This window comes from Pholcus phalangioides, unplaced genomic scaffold (assembly GCF_987345545.1).
Source record: "Pholcus phalangioides strain wild (caught in Gottingen) unplaced genomic scaffold, Ppha-v1.0 ptg000005l_1, whole genome shotgun sequence".
NCBI classification, from domain to species: Eukaryota; Metazoa; Arthropoda; class Arachnida; order Araneae; family Pholcidae; genus Pholcus; species Pholcus phalangioides.
Genome location: NW_028301598.1, coordinates 6,592,612 through 6,615,288, shown reverse-complemented (window position 1 = coordinate 6,615,288; position 22,677 = coordinate 6,592,612). Strand labels below are relative to the sequence as shown.

At 41.5% G+C, this 22,677-nt stretch overlaps 1 protein-coding gene across 2 annotated transcripts in view; it reads left to right on the top strand.

Annotated features, from left to right (window-relative positions):
- The first annotated feature begins 4,460 nt into the window (after positions 1-4,460).
- Positions 4,461-22,677, top strand: part of LOC149085798 (uncharacterized) — a 29,735-nt gene continuing 11,518 nt past the window's right edge. The window contains exons 1-3 of one of the 2 annotated variants that reach the window (XM_089232212.1): positions 4,461-5,587; positions 11,842-12,213; positions 16,733-17,173. In XM_089232212.1, coding sequence (XP_089088338.1) covers positions 5,049-5,587; positions 11,842-12,213; positions 16,733-17,173 — 1,352 coding nt within the window. In that variant the 5' untranslated portion in view covers positions 4,461-5,048. The remainder of the gene's footprint in view (positions 5,588-11,841; positions 12,214-16,732; positions 17,174-22,677) is intronic. The other variant, XM_089232213.1, reaches the window with a different exon arrangement.

Genomic DNA, 22,677 nt, shown 5'->3' with positions numbered 1-22,677 from the left:
GGAACGAAATTTTTATTGAATCGTGAAATTCATTTTTGAACATCCAATGATACTTCCAGGGTGAATGAACCCATCGATCCTGAACATTAGTATCACGATGATAATACAGTAATAATCGTTCAGGAAGAGAAAGTGAAACAATTTAACATATCGTATGTAATACTACATGAAAATGGCTATCAATGAAATGCTGATAGCATCTCCCCCCCCCCCGTTCCTCAACCAATCAATTGATACATTATTATCGAGTAGTGTATGATATACTTGAAAGACAATCGAGGATGTGTATAGGTATCCTCCGCTTTAAGCGATTTTCGTTATACCGCGATTTTGAAAAGTTGATTTTAGAAATTGCGACCCGCAAAATTTAGTCTGTAGTTTGATTTTAGTCCTGAATGAATGAACGCCACTGAACTTATCCCGTTGCCGAGATCTCTTCCTGCCCAGCTTCGTGGCAGAGTCCACGAAGCTGGTTATCTTGTATAACTATTCCTAAGTATTCATAATCGAACACTCTACCTATTTCTTCACAATTGCATACTGATATTGTTTGAGATTGGCAGTGAGTGTGTAATTTTAAGTGGATTTCTGTACTGTCATTTACATTTCTTGTTTTCGTGCACAAAAATTTAGTTTTTTGTGTATTTATTTTTAATTTGTGTTTTATTAGCCAGTGATTTATTTTTGTTAGGTCTTTCTCTGTTCTTTCAACCAAACTATGTGTTTCTGTATCCTCAACATATAAAACTGTGTCATCTGCAAAAGATATAATGCTACCATTTAGATTTAGTTCACTCAGTTCATTTATGTAAATTAAAAATAGTATCGGCCCTAAGACCGACCCCTGTGGGACACCTTTTTTTTTACTTCTTGAAAATTGCTAATTTTTTTCTCTATTATGACAGCTTGTCGTCTAGTGTAGTAGTATGATTTAAACCATTCTAAGCTATTTCCTCTTATACCGGCTGTATATAATTTCTCTGTTAAAATATTTAGATCCACATAATCAAATGCTCGTTTTAGGTCCAAAAAAACTATTATTGAATATTTATTTTTATTTATTCCATTGTTTATCAAGTCCGTTAATTTTAGAATTGCCATTTCTGTATTTTGTTTTTTGGAATTATCGCGAGTAACAAATTTTGTGGTGATTAGAGACGAGATAGGGTTGGGAGTTGAAGAAAAGTTCTGGGGTTTCGTTGAAAAGGATGAATGTACACATATTACGATGAAGGTGTATTTTAAAAGCAATTGGGGAGGGGGGGGGGCATGCCATCTCATCTGGTATCTTACACTTGTCATATTATACATGATTTCAGTCCTGAAAATGGGCTTGTAAATTAGAAGTACGGCAATTAAAATCACAAAATCCGTTGGATTTGTTGATGTAGATAAGACATATATGACAGAAACGCTCTCGAATCCATCTCAACAGATCTCACAAATGAGCGCCTGTTGGTAACACATCTGCAATTCCATCAGAATTTTAATCGAAGAAAACTTTCGCGATGAATCTGTCATAGTTGCGAGGTATATTCAGAATTCTCTAACTCTGCTCCTGAAGTTATTATAAAGAGACGAAGAATGCTACTTGTGAGCTGAATCTCGACTGATTTCATCAAAAAAGTTATCAGCCAGACTCTTCGGAAAAAAAACATCCACATTCACTAGAATCAATCAGAAGTAACGAAGACAGAAAAAAAGTATCAATTAAACTTATTCACGTAGCCTTTAGAAACTAACGAGGTTTATTTAAAAGTTAGAATAATTAATTTATTCAAAAAATATATATATACTTTGCTGCTGGAAACTGGGTTTTTCTTCTTATCCTTCTAAAGGAAACCCCCTATCCCACCATGTTAAATTCTATTCGCTTCACGCGATTTCGTCTTACGCGACATTTTGTAAAACCGACTAATCGCTTAAAGGGGTCATTCAAGTATTACGTCAGCATCGAGGGGGGGGGGGCTTTCGGATTTGCTGACTTTTGATGTCGAGGAGGAGGGGGGTTTGAAGGTTGCTTACGTCATCAACCAACCTTTTTGAAGATATGAAATATTCTAAGCTGCTGACGAAATTTCGCTGACCAGGGAGGGAGGGGGAAGGGGGTCAAAAATGGCTAAAAATCTGCTTACGTAATAGATTGAATGTCCCCAAAGCAAGAAACGCCTGTATATATATTTATGTCTATTGGTTTCCATGTTGTGATTTTCTGGGAATATTACACATTATGAATAGCAAAAGTAATTTTGATTGAATATTCCGATTGTGTGTGTGTGTATGTGTCCATGTGCGATTGTCGAACCCGACTGCTTATAATCGAGTGCGATCGTTTATTCTGGTTGACTGTGGTCAGATTCGATTTTCTGTTCTGATTGACAATTAGCTAGCCGGATTATATCTTCTTCTGATTGGCATTCGCATTTGGTTTTGGTCTCTAACATGCTTGCACACTTTTTTTGTCACTCACATACTAGCATGCATTCTAGGTAACTCGCTGACCTGGTCCCTCGCTGTGTAGGTCACTCGTTTGGTCATTGACGTTTGCTCGCGCTCTGTCACTCTTTTGCTCACTCACATGCTTGTAAACTTTCTAAGTCACTCTTTTGGTCCCTCCCTGACCTGACCTAGTCCTTTGCTGTATAGGCAGAGGCGGATTTATTGAGGGTTACAAACATTTCGCCGCTCTTTTCCCATTCTTTTAATTTTCTTGGCCACTCATTCCTCAAATTTGACGCCCCTCTGAACTTGCCACCCTGGGCCATAACCCGCTAAGTGCTAAACAACCAACTTTCAAAGACTAATAAAAGTTTGAAAAATTTGTTTTCCTCTACTATTTCTTTGATAATTTAATGCCCCTTTCAACATTGTTCAGCTGGAGTAAATCGAGACTGCTTACCACTTGATTTCCCATTTTAACATTGTTCAGTATCGAGACTGTGTACCACTTAATACCGATTATGCTTTTCAACCCACAGATCAAAGTGTAACATTCAAATCTGAATCTTTTTATCATCGTTAAGAGTATGCAAAGTATCGGGAAGTAATTCGTAATTCGTTAATGAAAGTATATTTCCTGTGTGAATGTTGATGACTAAGTTGCAATTTGTCGTCATTTTACAGATCTAGCCTCCGCGCGAAGCTTGTGACGTCACTGAATAACGTCATCTCACCTAAAGCCATTGGATATAGCAGGCCGACGAATGCCCCATCTTTACCCTTTTTTTAGTATATCCAATAGCTATAGGTGGGATGACCTTCTTCAGTGACGACACGAGCTTTGCGTGGAGGCCTTATGCCATAGATGGTGTTGCTCCGGTCACTCTTTTAGTTGTTCACGGACCTGGTTCCTCGCTCTCTAGGTTACTCCCTTGCTCACACACTCCCTAAGTCCCTCCCATTCTTACGCACTCTTTTACTCTTTTGGTCTCTTCCATGATCACACATTCTATAAAGGCCCACACTACACTGACGTGACAACGTGACGTGATAATTACGTCACGTCAGTATAGTGTGTTTCGGCTTGTAGTCAGTCTTTTGGTTGTTCATTGACTTGGCCCCTCGCTCGCTAGGCCACTCTTTTGGTTACTCCTATGCTTCGATCATTCATATGCTAACACACTCTTTAAGTCATACTTTTAGTCGCTCACTGATCTGGTCTCTTACTCTCTTGGTCACTGTTTTGGTCGCTCACGTGCTTGCGCACTTCTTGATCACGCACATGCTTGCACACGCTCTAACTCACTCTTTCGGTCACTCAACGACCTAGTCCTGGTCCCTCGCTCCCTAGGTTAACTTTTAGGTCACTCACATTCTTGGACACTCTTTCGGTCGCTCACTGACCTTATCCCTTGCTCTCTAAGCAAAAGAGAATTTATAGTTTTACCACCAGTGACCTACAAGGATTTTGCTGCCCTTCTCCCATTCCACTAATTTTCTTGACCACTCATTCCACAAATTTTCCGCCTTTCCGAACTTGCCACCCTGGGACTATAGCCCACTATAAGAAGTCTCCCCCCCCACCCCGTAAGTACTCCACTGGTTACCGACCATCCATATATATTTAAAAAAAAAAAAACTTAAATTTTTGAGGTTTTTCTCTGAAGAGACTTTCCTCACCGTCCGGCAATGGCCAGTCAGTCCATAAATACATCTCCAAAAGAAGAAAAGCTTCTTCTTTTTCTTCATTAAGAGCTATAATTAGGCTCCAGAGAGAATTCGACGATCCAATTCTTCTTCTTCTGTAGATAGAATTTGCTTCCATTTCTTTTTCCACCCAGCAATATCTTGGAGATAAGAACAAAAAAGAAGCGAAAACACTTATATATGTTCCTTTTCTTATTTTGTGTGTGTTATCTATTTCCAGCTGGTTTTTCTTTTGACCACCACCAGTGGACAAACCGGTTCCGTTACCGATCGTGGTGCAGAGAGTGAGAGTGTGCGAGCCTTTGCTCAAAGTGAGAGCCCGTTATTGTGTATGTTAGTTAGTATGTAGGCCACACAAGAGAAGAAAAAAAAAAGGAAAGCCACACGCTGAAGAAGTGAACTGGGGCAGTTGGCCTTGTGGAGATATCACCGACTTCTGACTGACTGACTGACAGAGATTGTTGCCGTGTGTGTGAGAAGTCCAGCGGAACACCTTTCTCCAGAGATCCTGTCACTGTGGTGATTACGGCCGTGCCGTTTCCGTATTCGGATATGTCGACACATCCACCGTCGGACAGTTCCCGAGAGTGAATCTGCGTTCAGTTTCTGTGGTTTCTGTTGACGAACCTCGTGTTGGTGTGAGTGTGATCTATGGGTGCAGAAAGAGAGTTAAGGCCAATTATGGGAGATATTTTCGTCTATTCAATAACGTAGTTGAACCGTGCGAACGATTAAACCGCCTCCGTGATGTTTATCGCAGGTTAGTTTTGTTTTCTATAACGGGAACAGGGGAATGCATAGTGGCCTGTTCTTTCTGGATCGGTCATTGCTGTCGATGATGACGATGACCGCGGTGACTGACTCGAGAGTTTGAACGGTAAAACAACACACAGCCGAGCTCTATGGAATCTTTACCGGAAGATCTCGCGAGCGAAGACGAAGATCTTGAGAGGATACCATGTTCTGGTTTCAGAGTTAAGTATTTGGGATGCACGGCGTTCACCCTGCGCAAGAAACGGACCCCGAAGGGGATCGCTTCGATGCAGCGACCCCTTCTGGAGGTGTACTCAGGTGCCAGGAAGAAAGGTGACAGTCAGAGGAGCACCCATCTGTTCGCGTTGGATCAGAGGCTGGATGTTCTGGAATACGGACTGGTGCTCGCTCAGAGGTCTTCCGCGTCGCATCACCATCATCACCATCATCCCCACTACCAGAGAGATGGCGGCGCTGGTGGCACCGGCGGCACCACGATAGATAGGGACGAGGACCTCGTGTTGGTGAAGGTGCTGACGCCGCTGTCGAACGCCGTGCTCTGGGCCGCTGTTAGGTTCCAGGCGAAGGCTCTGAAGCGACGCGTGTTGGGTGCGGCGTTCGTGCCTCTGGCCTGCTGCGACGCTGTGCTTGACCGGAAGGGGTTCTTGAGGTTGGATTCCAAACACAGGTGAGTGAGTTTGCGGTTCTTTTCTGGTATTAACGCACAGTTGGTATGGGAACAAACAATGCTTTTTGATGGTACTGAATAATCATTATCACCATCTGGTAGCTGAATGGTTAGCGTACCATACCAACTTCCGGTTCGATAGGCGGGGAAAACACAACCATTTAGAATCAATAACATTAGACCTTTGGTCAGATATTTTTAATCTGTTGCCCGCGAACACCATGGGTGTTCACTGAAACACCCAAGTGTGCTTGATGCTCGTGTCTCATACATAGCCGTTTTACCCCCCCCCCCCCCCGATGACACCTCACATATTACTAGTTGCGTCAGAGTCGGGTGTTCAATTCTATATCTTTTAGAAAATTTCCATGAGAAATTTTCTCGTAATGATGTACGATTGTCGATTCAGATTCTTATCGACCATGTGCAATTTTCCATCGTGTTTGGTCATAACAATATGCTATTGTCGATCTCAATTTTCACGACCGTGCGCAATTTTCTCGTAACGATGTGCTATTATCGATTAGGATTTTTCACGACCAAGTGCAATTTTCTCGAAACGATATTGGATTGTCGATTCAGACTTCTATGGACCACGTGCAATTTTCATTCTTGATTGTTCGTAACGATGTACTCTTGTCGATCTAGATTTTTCACGACCACGCGAATTTTCTCGTAACGATATGCAATTGTCGATCCAGATTTCACATGATCAAGTGCACTTTTCGCTTGTGATTGCTCGTAACGATGTGTGATCGTTGATTCACATTTCTCTCAACCATGTGTAATTTTTATTCGTCATTCCTCGAAACGATGTACTATTGTCGATCTAGATTTTTCACGACCATATGCAATGTCCGATTGCTTGCAACGATGTGCGATTATCGATTCACATTGTTATCGAACAAGTGCAATTTTGAGTCGTGATTGCTCGTAAAAATACGCTAATGTTGATCTAGAATTTTACGATCACGTGCAATTTTCGTAACGATGTGCTATTGTCGATTCAGATTTTTCACTACCATGTGTAATTTTGTTGTTACGATGCGCGATTGTCGATTCACATTTTTCACAACCATGTGCAATTTTCTTGTAACGATATGGGATTGTCGATTCAGACTTTTATGGACCATGTGCAATTTTCAGTTGTGATTGCTCGTAACAATGTGCGTTTGTCGATTCAGATTTTTTCATGACAATGCGAAATTTTCTCGTAACGATATGCGATTTTCGATTCACATTTTTATCTACCAAGTGCAATTTTCTCGTAACGATGTGCTATTATCAATCCAGATTTCACACGACCAAGTACAATTGTCGGTTGTGATTGCAATGTGTGATTGTTGGTTCACATTTATCAGGACCAAGTGCAATGTTTTCGTAGCGGTATGTGATTTTCGATTCAGATTTTTTACGAACATGTGCAATTTTCTCGTTACGATGCGTGTTTGCCGATTCACATTTTTCAGGACCATGCGCAATATTCACTTGTGTCGATCTAGATTTTTCACGACCACATTTAATTTTTTCGTAACGATGTGCAAGTGTCGATTCACATTTTTCACAACAATGTTAAATTTTCTCGTAACGATGTGCAATTTTCGATTCACATTTTTATCGACTATGTGAAATTTTCATCCATCATTCCTCGTAATGATGTGCTATTGTCAATTCTGATTTTTCATGACCAAGTGTAATTCTCGTTTGTAATTGCTCGTAACGATGTGTGATCGCTGATTCAAATTTTTCACGACCATGTGCACTTTCCATTCCGATTGCTCTTAGCTATATTTTATTGCCGATTCAAATTTTTTCACGACCATGTGCAATTTTCATTACACATTCCTTATGCCCAATCGCAACTGTCGGTCCTGATTGCTAGTAACCATGTGCAATTTTCGGTTCTGACCGCTCATAATTATGCGTGATCGTCGATCCTGATTTCTCACGACCATATGTATATGTGTGTGATTCTAAATACACATTGCTCATGACTATGTGCGATTGCGATCCTGTTTGCCTTATGGCCGTATGCATTCTATCCTCAGTATGCATTCTATCATATTACCAGTGCGATTGTTAATGTCAATTACCTTTAATCATGCTCAATTTTCAATCCTGTGCTCAAGGAAGTGAAAATATAATATGAAGATCGGGGGGGGGGGGTATAAAAAATTTTTTCGCGTAGATAAGTATTTTAATGTTAACGCCCGTTGGAAGTCATGGGCCATTAAGCAAGATTCACATTAAAATATGTGCAATGAAGTTCTCGAACCCGGGTTAAGGACGGAAGAAAAAGGCCACGCCAAATTGAATATCATGAATGAGAAAGTGGCTCCTTATCATTTTTTGTTTCATTCATTCATTCATTTATTATGTAGCATGTACACATTCGTATGCAGCATGTTGCTTGGTATGGTATGGTATGCTATAAAGTACGCAATAATGGACAACGGGAGGTGTAGGCCACGAAGTTTGGTGCTGTTTAAAAGCTCCTCTCTCGGAAATTAATGAATATTCATTAGGAAGGAAAAGCGTTTTTTCATTATCTCTACAATGAAAAAATAATGAAAGCAAACTTCATGTCATTATCGTTTTATTAATATATGTTAATGAGAGAGATTTGGAAACTATCTCATGAAAAGTGCAGGTTTTTACTGGTCAGAATAAACTATGGTGGGAATATGCGTCGGAACTTTCAGGAAATGTGTGTTTATCTGATTTGATATGTCTCTGGGTTGATGTGTCTGCTTGTAAGAATGGGTTAATGTGTGTTATTAAGAGAAGATTGTGGTGTGCCTGCTTGTAAAAACGGTTTGATGTGTCTGTTTTTAAAAACGGTTTGATGTGTCTGTTTTTAAAAACGGTTTGATGTGTCTGTTTTTAAAAACGTTAGATTGATATGTCTGTTAGTGAGAATGGGTTGATGTGTCTGCTCGTGAGAATGGAGCAATGTGTCTACTAGCTAACATAAATTGCTTTGTCTGCTTGAAGAAATGATTGATGGGTCTGATTGTAAAAGTGGTTTGATGTGTCAGCTGGTAAAAATAGATTCATTTGTCTGCTTGTGAGCAGGGCCGTCTTAAGAGCATCATGGGCCCCCGGGCCAAATCATTTTTCTGAGGCCCTACCAGGCAAATTTTCGAAAATCTCAACCGGATCTAATTTTTGTGAGACCCTCTTTTCTCTTGAGGCCCCCGGGCCGTGCTCGGGTGGGCCCATGCCTTAAGACGGCACTGCTTGTGAGAACTGATTGATGCCCCCCCCCCCGTAAAATGGATTGGTGTGTGTCTGCTGGTGAGAGTGAATTGGTGTGTTTGTAAGAATGGTATCGTAAGAATGCATTGATATGTCTGCTGGTGAGAAGGAATTAATGTGTTTGCTCGTGAGAATGAATTGCTGCGTCTGCTCATGAGAATGAATTGCTGCGTCTGCTTGTAAGAATGCATTGATATGTCTGCTGGTGAGAAGGAATTAATGTGTTTGCTCGTGAGAATGAATTGCTGCGTCTGCTTGTAAGAATGGATTGATATGTCTGCTGAAGAAAATGGTTTGATGTGTCAGCTTGTGTCGATAGATTGGTTTGTCGAGGGTTCTATTCCCTGCAAAGGCAGTTTAATTTTCTTTCCTTTCTTTCTTTTCACATCAATCACCTTCGCATCAGTCAGCTATTGAAACCTTCGTATGATCAGCGGAAAGTGACATCATCTTCGGATGGAATGACGTGTCTGCTTGTAAGAGTGGGTGGATGTGTTCAAGCGCCCAGAATCATCTGACTACCGTCATTCATTATATGTAGTCTGAAAAATCGAGTAGTTTAAACTGATTTGTGAGTGGCGATACAAAGATATACGGGGTTAAGTAATTTCGTTCAACCCTGACTCGTACATACAAAGATCGGTGCAACAACCACTCCATTCTGCCAGGCAGTTACAAGAGATTGGAGAACATGGAATGGGCAGAGTTACCGAGACCCTTGATGGCTTTTTAAGTTGAACGGCGGACACAAGGAGGAAAATGTCAGATCCGTGCATTGAGGGTCAAGGTTCCCTGCAAGGTCACTTATGACCTCCTCACTGTTTATTTTATAGAACGAAATGCTAAAAAGGTCACGTGCATTTTCTGGATGTGCCCTTTCCAGCGGATCAACAGCTCTTATATTATTTAAGGGCGGGGTCTGCCACTGAGCACCAATTGACTTATCGCACCCGTTCTTGCAGCTCTTTGAAGAGTATGGAATGCACGCGGGTGTGACGAGATTTGAGAATAAGAAATCATTATGGAGAATGTGATTTGGAAACATGGCCTTGATAGTGGCAACACCCAAGATACCAGTTCATAAATTCGATACCGTTGCAGCTGTGGCGAGATCGGAACCAAACTACATTACACCACTGCATGCCAGCGTACAAATTAATTTTCCTACCGAGGGTCCCATTAGAAGCTCTAGAGAAGAAATGGATGCTAGACATCTTAAAACGATCTGACTCCATCAAGAAACTTATATAAGACTGTTGAAATTTCTAGAAAACATCCCCGAGAAAGCAGAAATGACCGGACCGGATCAAGACGAATAGGGGTTCAGCACCATTCCAGTAGAGCCTAGAAGCGGCCGAGTGGCGTGGTGGTAAGATGCTCGTCTACTACCGTGAAAGTTCGAACCGGACGAAGAATATAAATATTTTCCTCAACGAGCTTGTGGCGACCACCGATAGATGGTGCCTCAATTTCCAACCCAACTCGTGAATGTCAGTAAATTGTTGTATAGCGATATGGCTGGAGTTAAAATTGGTGAACTAGTAGTAGAGCAGGGCCCACGGGCCACATTTGGCCGTCGGAGCTTTTTTCGTGGCCCGAAGATTATTTCCGATTCAGAAAATGGTTGAAAACATTGGAAAAGATTACTTCTAGAATTAATGAAAGAAATAATTTCGGAACAAATTAATGAAAAGTCAGAACTAATAAAACAAATAATTTAAAACTAATCAAAATTGATAATTAATAAGAGAAATAGTTTCAGAATAAATAAAAGTATTCAATTACTTTTGTCTTTTGCTTGACTCGGTGACCCTATTGGGCCCCTTCACTAAATTACACTATGTATGTCCCTAAATTACTTGAGTTGGTGGCCCGCCGGCTTCATGGGAAGTTTCAATTCGGCCCGCCGTATCTGAAAGGTTGAAGACCCTCCCTCCCTCCCTCGTCGGCCTAGAGTGATCGGCCAGACTGAGAAAGACAGCAACTCTCCTTCTTACTGAAGACATTGGCTCGAACTAGCATATGTTCTGCGTAATCCCACATTGACTACTGTAGAAGGGTCCCTTAAGTGTACCCCTCCCAAGGGAGGCTCCTAATTATTTCGTAAAATAGTTCACTTTACTTTTTTTTCATCTATTTCTCTGGTCATGATGAATGATGTCATTTTGCAAATGTTTCTCATACCGCAAATTACACAAATAATGTGTCACTTTCGTCCAAGGGTCCCTCAAGTGTACCTATCGCTAGGGACTCCATCAGTAACTGCACAGTATTTTATTTCATTATTCTGATTTATCCGCACATATCCTAATGCACAATGCCTCTTCGCAAATGCTCTCATGCTGCATGCATGCGACTCTACTTAAAAGGCCTCCAAGTATAACCACGCCCCACTCCCGCCCCTCCCCCCCACTACAGAGGCCCTCATTTTTCGACACGGTATTTGCTTCATTCAATCGTGTGCACATGCTATATTAAATAGCACCATCACAAAAATGTTTCCCCGCACTGTGAGCATGCAGTTCACGACACGGCCCTACAAGTCTCGGTACAGAATCCATCAATCTGGCACGTGCCTTATATTGTAGTTACCCCGCCCATTCCGAGTACTTATGTCTAGAACATGTTGTCTGTGTACCCACGGGAACCCTTGTCAGAGAACCCCAAATTTTTCTTCCACATAATATACCCGAATTTGCACATGCTATGTTTTTACGTCTTAGTTAACGGAAAAAAGTTTTGTAATGTTCTGTACGCAGTGTAAGAGTTTTTGTCCCGTTTTTGCACACATGTGTTTTCTCTCTCTAGCACGTTCTATGTCTTTTTACTCATGTGAAATTTTATCCATATATTTTTGCTGTATATAAAAATCTTGCGTAAAAATTCATAACATTTTTCAACACGGCCACGCCCTCCGGAGCAATGTGCTTAAATCGCGTGGCCGTGTGCGGTAAGCAAGTAAGTAAGTTCATGAATTTGCTTATTTCCTGTCATAGGTTCCTGGTGAGCCTGAGCCATCCTTCGGTGTTCGCCTGCGTGTTCCGGCGGGTGACGGACCCCAGGAGCTTCGAATGTCACGCGTTCGCGTGCGGCTCTGCGAGGGAAGCCCTCGCATTAGGTTCTGCACTGAGCCTGGTCCGAGAGAGATGCGACATGCCTCCGTTGACTAGGCCTCCGTGGCCTCCTCCGCCTCAGCCTCCGCCGAGTCACTACGTCACTTCAGGTGGACCTCCATCCACGTCGACCACGTCTCAACGTCGCCTGCTGTTGCTGCCATCGACCAATAGCCGCAGGTACAGAGGGAATCGCACAACTGAATCCGAAGGTGACGAGTCCAATTCGTACGCCAGCGTGCACAAGTTTAACAAGTGAGTACAGCAGAATCACTAAACGAATCTAATGGCCACTAAGTGTCTATATGTAATGCGATAACACTATGTAACAAAAAAAACCATTTTTCTTTGCCCTTGGTTTAAACGTTCTTATAACTGTGTTTACTTGGCGTCAATAACCATGGAAATGATTATTACCCCCCCCCCCCATCAAACATTGTGGTGATCTCCCCGTTAAAAAAGTCTCGCCACAGCGAGCAACAGGCCTACAACACGGTACAACTATTCAATTATTCCACTTCCCTCATAGTTTGAAAAATTAATGTGCAGGTGGCAGCACTATAACAAACATTATACAGAAAAAACTTCACGTTAGGTTCATGACATATTTTCCTCTGCCCAGGTCTTCTTTGACCACCTGCTTTTATCATTGAGACAGAGTGGCGGGCTATGATGTAGTCAAGAGGAGAGGTTTTGTGGTGAGGGGATCAATATTTGTGAATTGGTCACTAACCATTGGCTGATTGGGTTACTAGAATATTTGCTACTACTTAACATTACATAAACCTCGTACACATTCCTCTACGGAATTTTTAACAAATTGGTACATGGCGGAATATGTGCTCTGAGCAATATTATCTGAAAAAATAATTTTGAAGAGTAATTTCACTCATATCCAAAATGTTGGTGTTTTATCAGTGAAAAATAACTGTCCCGAACAATTTCTCTCATAAACACTCGAGATGGCAAAGCACGAATCAATTTCAATGACAACACAGATTTATTTAACAGAACAGCTATTCACGCGTATTCACAAGCAGTGATTGGACGAAACACGCTAAATATAGTGAGCGGCTTCTCTCACATAAAAGAGATCTCGTATTGTAAAAACTCAACTAATTGCTCATAGTTCTTTTTTGGTGGCGCTGTTATACAGGCAAAAAGAAAGGTTCTGGAAAGTTCTATCATATTCTCGTGAGATCAGCTCCTTTCCCTTGGCGTCATGATATCGCCAAATCATCGGAGCTGTCACTAAATATCCAAATTTGTCGCCAATTTGGCGAGATTCGGTGACTCCAAAACTCTGGTCTATGTGTTCAACTCTTAAATGGGTGTAAGCTTTAATTACCAATCGCAGTCAGTTTGTCTCCTTCAAGGGCTAGAACTCCCCATTTCTTCAGGTCAAGTCTGGCACGGCTCAGGGTTCGGTCCTCTCGCCATTATTGTTTTTGATTTATATAAACGATCTTCCTAATTCTATCAATTGCCATATCAGACACTTTGCAGACGATTGCGTCGTCTACCAAACAGTGCAAACGAATCCGGCCAAGCATCTCTCTAAAACAATCTGAACGTTATATCGGAATGTGGTGCACGTCTTGGCAATTTACCCCTCTTTAAAAACAGATTTTACGAAAATTACACGCAAAAGACTTTTCTCCTTAATTCCTCTTACTCTCTCAATAAGTCTCTAATCAACGAGGTTTTTTATTATAAATATCTGGGTGGAATTATTTCTGCCGACCTCCGTTGGAATCTTCGTGTTGATTATGTCTTTCCTATAAGTGTCTCCAAAAACTCTTTTCTCTTCGTCGAAACCATAAAAACTCCACCCGTTACCTCAGACATCTCTGCTTCAAACCTACACCCTTCCTGTACTCTCATATAAATGTGAAATCTGGGACCCCCCCCCCCCATGATCTCTCAAACATAGACAAACTAGAATCTATTGAAAATAAATCCGTCCACTTCATTCTTGACTGTTGGTCATCCTCCGTCTCCATTACTGAACTCAAGCGCCAACTCAATATCCAACCGCTTTCCACCCGTAGAGATAACCTTTCTTTTGAAAAGCCTTCATGGCCATTTTCACTATCGATACTTCAAATTTTCTAACTCCAGCTTCATACTTCTCCGATGGAATTAACCATTCCCATAAATCGAAACCCATCTTTGCATCCACAGACTGTTTCAAACTTAGTTTCTTTCCTCGAACAATAAACGATTGTAACAAGTAACAACCTCCCATCAAACGTTATTGATTGTACAACAGTTTCCGATTTCTTTTGTAACATCAACAGTCTCTTCTGACAAACTTCACCGCCGCATTCCCTTGTATAGGCCTCGGCCAAGTAATATTGAATGAATAAATAAATAGATTTACAGAGAGAGATAGATTATTAGAGGGAATATGAGAGAGAAAGAGAACACATCGAAAATATCATGGCAATTGTTTTTGGGAGCCATAAAGTGAAGATGAAGTGCATATGGGAATGAAGGTGGAAAAACATCCCATCATTTTTTAAATTTAACATTTCATTTTAACGCAAAATTTATTTTCTATTTAACGTCCAGATTATATTCTGAAACCTGATTATGCAGTTTCTAAAATTATCAGCGCGAAAAATAATTTTTCTGACAATTCCATTATTCCATTCACCGTACGAAATAAGCACAATATTCAGACAATATAAATACGTTAGGGCCACCCATACACTCGGGACCAGTGTTCGCCAATACGGATCTGGATGTGGCTCTAGGTTGACAATTTTTTTGATGAAGGTGCTCTTTTGGGGTGAGCACCCCTTGCTTTCTTTGAATTTCTCTAGATGAGCGTGGAGGATTTGATGTGTACTGTAAATTAAAGTAAAGATTGGGAAATTAAAATAACTACCCAAAAAAGAAAAAGTCAAAGACTGATAAAGAAGCTTGGGTTACATCTGTTCGCATGCTTAACGGGTTCTCAGGTAACCATTAGACCAGAAAGCCATCTTCAGCTTGTGGGAAAACAAAAATCTATAGAAAAATGGAATTTCTCCAATGTTTCCTCTAAATGGCACATAGCACATCCTCCATACTCATCTCGGAAAATTCAATTAAAGCATGGGTGGGCGCCTGCCCAAAAGAGCACCTTCACCAAAGAATTCTCGACTTGGAGCATCTGCACGAGGTTTGTTCAAAAGTATTCGACCACAATTTTTCTTGCGTAAACCAATGAAGCTAAGGAGACGTGGTTTGGTACATGTATATAGATAATCCTAGTGCGCATGCTCGAATTCTTTCCTGCCCGCAGAAGCCGAAGCCAGCATCTCCTAGAGATAGAAGGCCTCTCCTCACGCTGCTCGTGACGTCAGCAAGTAGTTCATTTTCCCTCAGAATTTTCCGGGTAAAAATTTCCCTGCTCGTGGCAGTATCATCGTTGTGAGGAAAAGAAATGACCGTGTGGTATTTGTGAGCCAAACAGGAAGATTCTACGCCAAAATCAGAAGGAAACGAAATAGAATGCTTTGGTTCAAGATGTGACGAACTTGCTAGGTTGTCTTAATGACGTTACAGATATAACTTGGCAACTTGTACGGAGGCCTTCTATCTCTAGGAGGTGCTGCACCCGGCAGACCTCCAATGAATGAGGAAGTGCGAGTGAGCGCCGTCAAATTTTCGTTTTTGACATAATGACAGGTGAGCTTGAACAATGCTACTGTATTAAATTTTGTGTGAAGTTTGGTGATTCTGGTGTGGAAATAATCCGCAAGATTCAACAGGCTTCTGGAGACGAAACAGTAGACACTACAAAGATAAAGGCGTAGTACAAACGCTTCACAGTGATGGCCGCCCATCAGGGGCGAGTGAAACATGTTCTGGTAGGCCCTCAACATCCAGAAATGGCATCATTATTGACCAAGTGAGGACCCTGGTAATGCAGGATCATCGAATCACAATCAGAGAGCTTGCATAAGAGACGAGCATCACATTGGATCCGTTCATGTGACTCCACACAGTGATGTGGTTCATCACGAGTACGCACCGCACGGTTCAACCATCCTCAAGGGGTACAACCAAGAGGTTCTGCGTCGCAACTGGCAGCTCCTTCACGATTTATTCAGTAGGCGTTGTTAAAATTTTCCTGCCATTTTGTCAAAGAAACGAAAATGCGACGGCGCTCGCTTATTCATTGGCGGCCTGCCGGCGACTGGTAGCTTCTGCAGGCAGGAAAAAATTCAACCCTGCGCACTAGGATTGTGTACATACATGTACCAAACCACGTCTCCTTAGCTTCATGGAAAAATTATGGTCAGATACGTTTTGAACAAACCACGTATAAGTAAGGGAGGAAAATATCGTGGCAATTACTTTAGAGAGCTGTACTGGCTGGTCGTTGGCTGGGGGGGGGGGTTATCTTTGATAATTTATGACGTAATATAATTTTATCACATATTTAGATAAAATAATGACACGTAGGCCGTATGGACGTCCACACCACTCGGCGTCTCGCGATCGTCTGTTTCTTCCCCCCCCCCCCTCATGCGCGCAACACACACACACGGATGGTCCGAGACGTCACAGTTCGGTCGCTATTGGTGTATGCGACACCGCAGAGCTAACACAAATATCGATTCCTCTCACCACAAAACCAAAATTTAAAGCATAAAATTGCTGTATTCAGTCTTTTTTTGGTAATAAACCATTGGGAAATGTGGTCGGCTGACCAAGTACTAAAATCGTGTTACTTAGTGTGTAATTGGTTTTTCGTCCTCTCTCTCTCTTCCCTTCTCAGGCACCCTCCTAGTCGACGACTTCTTACAGGAAGGAGAGGCCACAGGCTCGAAGCCGATGGTGGTGGCAACACCAGTGAATCTTCGGCTTCGGGTGTCCGAGGTCGCCGAAGCCAGAAGACGCTGTTCATACGTCGCGAGCCGATCGGTGGAGGAGCCGAGCTCATAAACAATAACAATACTCAGCCAAATGTACCGGTTAACGACAACAGCAGAAAGGAAGACACCGACATCGAGTACGAGGGCGGACTTTGGATGCCCGTGGTGAAGACCAATGGCATCCCGGAAAAATACCACGACCGACACCTGTCTCCCGAAGTCGACCCGTCAAAGATCCGTCCACAGGTCCATCCGATGACCACCAGAGAATCATCTTCTTCGAGTTCAGCCATGACGCCATCGGACACGAGTTGCTCAGCCGAATACTTGGAAGTCGGGAAAAGGTGAGTAGCCTACGTCAGTGTTCCTCAACCTGGGGCATATTGAAGGGGTCTTGGTCAATTCGTCGCGCTCAACTTGTCGCGTGCAATTTGTCGCAGCGTCAATTCGTCGAGCTACAAACTCGTCGCCGACTCATTCCGTCGCGGTACAAATATGTAGCAGACTCATTTCGTCGATGTACAAATATGTAGCAGACTCATTCCGTCGCGGTACAAATATGTCGCAGACTCATTGCGTCGCTGTACAAATATGTAGCAGACTCATTCCGTCGCGGTACAAATATGTAGCAGACTCATTTCGTCGATGTACAAATATGTAGCAGACTCATTCCGTCGCGGTACAAATATGTAGCAGACTCATTCCGTCGCGGTACAAATATGTAGCAGACTCATTTCGTCGATGTACAAATATGTAGCAGACTCATTTCGTCGATGTACAAATATGTAGCAGACTCATTCCGTCGCGATACAAATATGTAGCAGACTCATTTCGTCGATGTACAAATATGTAGCAGACTCATTCCGTCGCGGTACAAATATGTAGCAGACTCATTTCGTCGAGGTACAAATATGTAGCAGACTCATTTCGTCGATGTACAAATATGTAGCAGACTCATTCCGTCGCGGTACAAATATGTAGCAGACTCATTTCGTCGATGTACAAATATGTAGCAGACTCATTCCGTCGCGGTACAAATATGTAGCAGACTCATTCCGTCGCGGTAAAAATATGTAGCAGACTCATTTCGTCGATGTACAAATATGTAGCAGACTCATTCCGTCGCGGTACAAATATGTAGCAGACTCATTCCGTCGCGGTACAAATATGTAGCAGACTCATTTCGTCGATGTACAAATATGTAGCAGACTCATTTCGTCGATGTACAAATATGTAGCAGACTCATTCCGTCGCGGTACAAATATGTAGCAGACTCATTTCGTCGATGTACAAATATGTAGCAGACTCATTCCGTCGCGGTACAAATATGTAGCAGACTCATTTCGTCGATGTACAAATATGTAGCAGACTCATTCCGTCGCGGTACAAATATGTAGCAGACTCATTTCGTCGATGTACAAATATGTAGCAGACTCATTCCGTCGCGGTACAAATATGTAGCAGACTCATTCCGTCGCGGTACAAATATGTAGCAGACTCATTTCGTCGATGTACAAATATGTAGCAGACTCATTCCGTCGCGGTACAAATATGTAGCAGACTCATTCCGTCGCGGTACAAATATGTAGCAGACTCATTTCGTCGATGTACAAATATGTAGCAGACTCATTCCGTCGCGGTACAAATGTGTAGCAGACTCATTTCGTCGCAGTACAAATACGTCGCAGACTCATTTCGTCACGACAAATTTGAATTGCTTTAAAATTCAAATGTTTGTTGCGATCTTATAAATAGGGTGGTTGCTTTAGGCGTAAAAAATGGAACCAAGGTAATAAATTGCGATTCAATAAATTTTCACCATATAAGCCGCATTTCCGTCGGGATTTCCATTTCTCGCAGTGAGGGACGTTGAGGAGCACATCAAGATAACAAATTGGGATGAAATAAATTTTGAAAATTTAATTTCCACCGTATACGCCGCGCTTCCCGCTTTCCGCCGGGATTTTTTGCAGCGAGAGGCGTCTGGGGCGCACATCAAGATAATAAATTGCGATCGAAGTGCCCCCCTCCCAGCACAATTTCTGTAATTTACTATTGAATATATCCATGCAGAGAATATATCTTTGAGAAATTTTTTACCGACAATTTACTTACGTTTTATATATAATAGCTGCGAGTCTTACTTTAAAATTTTTTTTTTGCAATGCAATGTACATTTCAAATCGCCCTGTATTATTATGCCGAAATAATATTCAAGCACTCCGGGCAAAGGCACCAGAATTCGGGGGCTGATGCTAATTGAGCCCCCACCCCAATAAGTAATGAATATACAATGCAATGCACCATTCCACCTCCTGGGTACGGGTTTGAATCCCTTATATACGGAATGAATGACGATTTTCATAATTTTGTTTTCTTTTAACGATACGTAGGAGAAGATTTCAATTTATTGCAATTTAAATTGAATTCAAACAATTTAATTTAAAAAGTACGACATTATTTTTTGTCATTTGTATAATCTGTGTCTATTTTATACAAAAAAAAACCCCCTCAAATAAAGAAAATGAATAATAGGCTAATTCATTTTCAATTACATTAAAAGTTTTTCTAATTTCGGAACATGAATTATGTGGGAAAAAGCTTTTAAACACACGCACACAAACTAACATATCGTATCGTAATCACGTTCGGTTTTGCCAATATGGAGCCATGTTTTTGCCTACAGAAAAATGTAGACCAACAGCACCAACCTTCACGACCAAAATCTTAGACACTAATGGAAAACAATGAAAATATCCAAACAAGCCAGCCTACAAATATATAGCAGACTCATTCCGTCGCGGTACAAATATGTAGCAGACTCATTCCATCGCGGTACAAATATGTAGCAGACTCATTTCGTCGATGTACAAATATGTAGTAGACTCATTCCGTCGCGGTACAAATATGTAGCAGACTCATTCCGTCGCGGTACAGATATGTAGCAGACTCATTTCGTCGATGTACAAATATGTAGCAGACTCATTCCGTCGCGGTACAAATATGTAGCAGACTCATTCCGTCGCGGTACAAATATGTAGCAGACTCATTTCGTCGATGTACAAATATGTAGCAGACTCATTCCGTCGCGGTACAAATATGTAGCAGACTCATTCCGTCGCGGTACAAATATGTAGCAGACTCATTTCGTCGATGTACAAATATGTAGCAGACTCATTCCGTCGCGGTACAAATGTGTAGCAGACTCATTTCGTCGATGTACAAATATGTAGCAGACTCATTCCGTCGCGGTACAAATATGTAGCAGACTCATTTCGTCGATGTACAAATATGTAGCAGACTCATTTCGTCGAGGTACAAATATGTAGCAGACTCATTTCGTCGATGTACAAATATGTAGCAGACTCATTCCGTCGCGGTACAAATATGTAGCAGACTCATTTCGTCGATGTACAAATATGTAGCAGACTCATTCCGTCGCGGTACAAATATGTAGCAGACTCATTCCGTCGCGGTACAAATATGTAGCAGACTCATTTCGTCGATGTACAAATATGTAGCAGACTCATTCCGTCGCGGTACAAATATGTAGCAGACTCATTCCGTCGCGGTACAAATATGTAGCAGACTCATTTCGTCGATGTACAAATATGTAGCAGACTCATTCCGTCGCGGTACAAATATGTAGCAGACTCATTTCGTCGATGTACAAATATGTAGCAGACTCATTCCGTCGCGGTACAAATGTGTAGCAGACTCATTTCGTCGCAGTACAAATACGTCGCAGACTCATTTCGTCACGACAAATTTGAATTGCTTTAAAATTCAAATGTTTGTTGCGATCTTATAAATAGGGTGGTTGCTTTAGGCGTAAAAAATGGAACCAAGGTAATAAATTGCGATTCAATAAATTTTCACCATATAAGCCGCATTTCCGTCGGGATTTCCATTTCTCGCAGTGAGGGACGTTGAGGAGCACATCAAGATAACAAATTGGGATGAAATAAATTTTGAAAATTTAATTTCCACCGTATACGCCGCGCTTCCCGCTTTCCGCCGGGATTTTTTGCAGCGAGAGGCGTCTGGGGCGCACATCAAGATAATAAATTGCGATCGAAGTGCCCCCCTCCCAGCACAATTTCTGTAATTTACTATTGAATATATCCATGCAGAGAATATATCTTTGAGAAATTTTTTACCGACAATTTACTTACGTTTTATATATAATAGCTGCGAGTCTTACTTTAAAATTTTTTTTTTGCAATGCAATGTACATTTCAAATCGCCCTGTATTATTATGCCGAAATAATATTCAAGCACTCCGGGCAAAGGCACCAGAATTCGGGGGCTGATGCTAATTGAGCCCCCACCCCAATAAGTAATGAATATACAATGCAATGCACCATTCCACCTCCTGGGTACGGGTTTGAATCCCTTATATACGGAATGAATGACGATTTTCATAATTTTGTTTTCTTTTAACGATACGTAGGAGAAGATTTCAATTTATTGCAATTTAAATTGAATTCAAACAATTTGATTTAAAAAGTACGACATTATTTTTTGTCATTTGTATAATCTGTGTCTATTTTATACAAAAAAAAACCCCCTCAAATAAAGAAAATGAATAATAGGCTAATTCATTTTCAATTACATTAAAAGTTTTTCTAATTTCGGAACATGAATTATGTGGGAAAAAGCTTTTAAACACACGCACACAAACTAACATATCGTATCGTAATCACGTTCGGTTTTGCCAATATGGAGCCATGTTTTTGCCTACAGAAAAATGTAGACCAACAGCACCAACCTTCACGACCAAAATCTTAGACACTAATGGAAAACAATGAAAATATCCAAACAAGCCAGCCAAAGATATAGTCGTCTTTCTTATTGGTGGCCTTTGTGTCGGTGACCATCCTCTCTCTCAGGGCCGTCATTTCAACTTTTTTCGGGGGGGGGGGGGCAAAACACATGTACTCAATGTATGTGTATATATATTTGTATATATATACAGCATTTGTAGTGTATTTTCAAAAGCCGTCCCCCCCCCCGATTCTGCGATAAGGGGTCATTCAAGTATTACGTCAGCATCGATGTCGGGGTGGGGGGGGGGTTCCGATTTGCTGACTTTTGATGACAAGGGGGGGGGTTTGGATGATGCTTACGTCATCAACCACCCTTTATGGCAATATGAAATATTCTTAATGGCATCTTATTCGGTGCGCCAAGAAACGGAAAAAACCTTTCGACAGTTATTGGGCACCTGAACTAACATTCTAGCTATTGATAAGTCCTTCTACAGAGCCACTTTAATAATCTCTAAATGTTTCACGGATCCTTCAAATGCTCTGGAAATGTTTCCGAGCAACTTAAGTGCTCTTAAACTGTGCCACGCATCACTCAAGGGATCTCTAAATGAGCCACGAATCGTTTAAGTGTTCTGGAACTGTGTCGCGGGTTACTTAAATGCTCTGGAATTGTGCCACGGGTCATTTAAGCGATTTGTAAATGTGCCGCTTAGTTCATTTTTACAAAATTAGGTTTGAGGGGGACAAGCCACAACAGATAACCTTCAGGGCCACATTTGTTCTGCGGGTCAAGGGTTTACCGTATATTGCTTAAAGGGTGGGCCGCAATGAATTTCTTAAAGATAAATTTTTAGTTCTTACCCTTCAAATAGCATTGAAATTAACAGAAATTCATTATAGTAACCTAATAAAAAGGTATTTTCTTTCGAAATTTTTTTTTAATATTTTTTGAATTAAAAAACATTTTTTTTTCGTCTGGAGGAGGCGCACGAGCCCCTTATGCCAACACCTTCTAGAGCAAGAGATACCTTCTGCTTTAGAAGATATTGCCTATGCCCCCTCCGTCGTACGTTTCT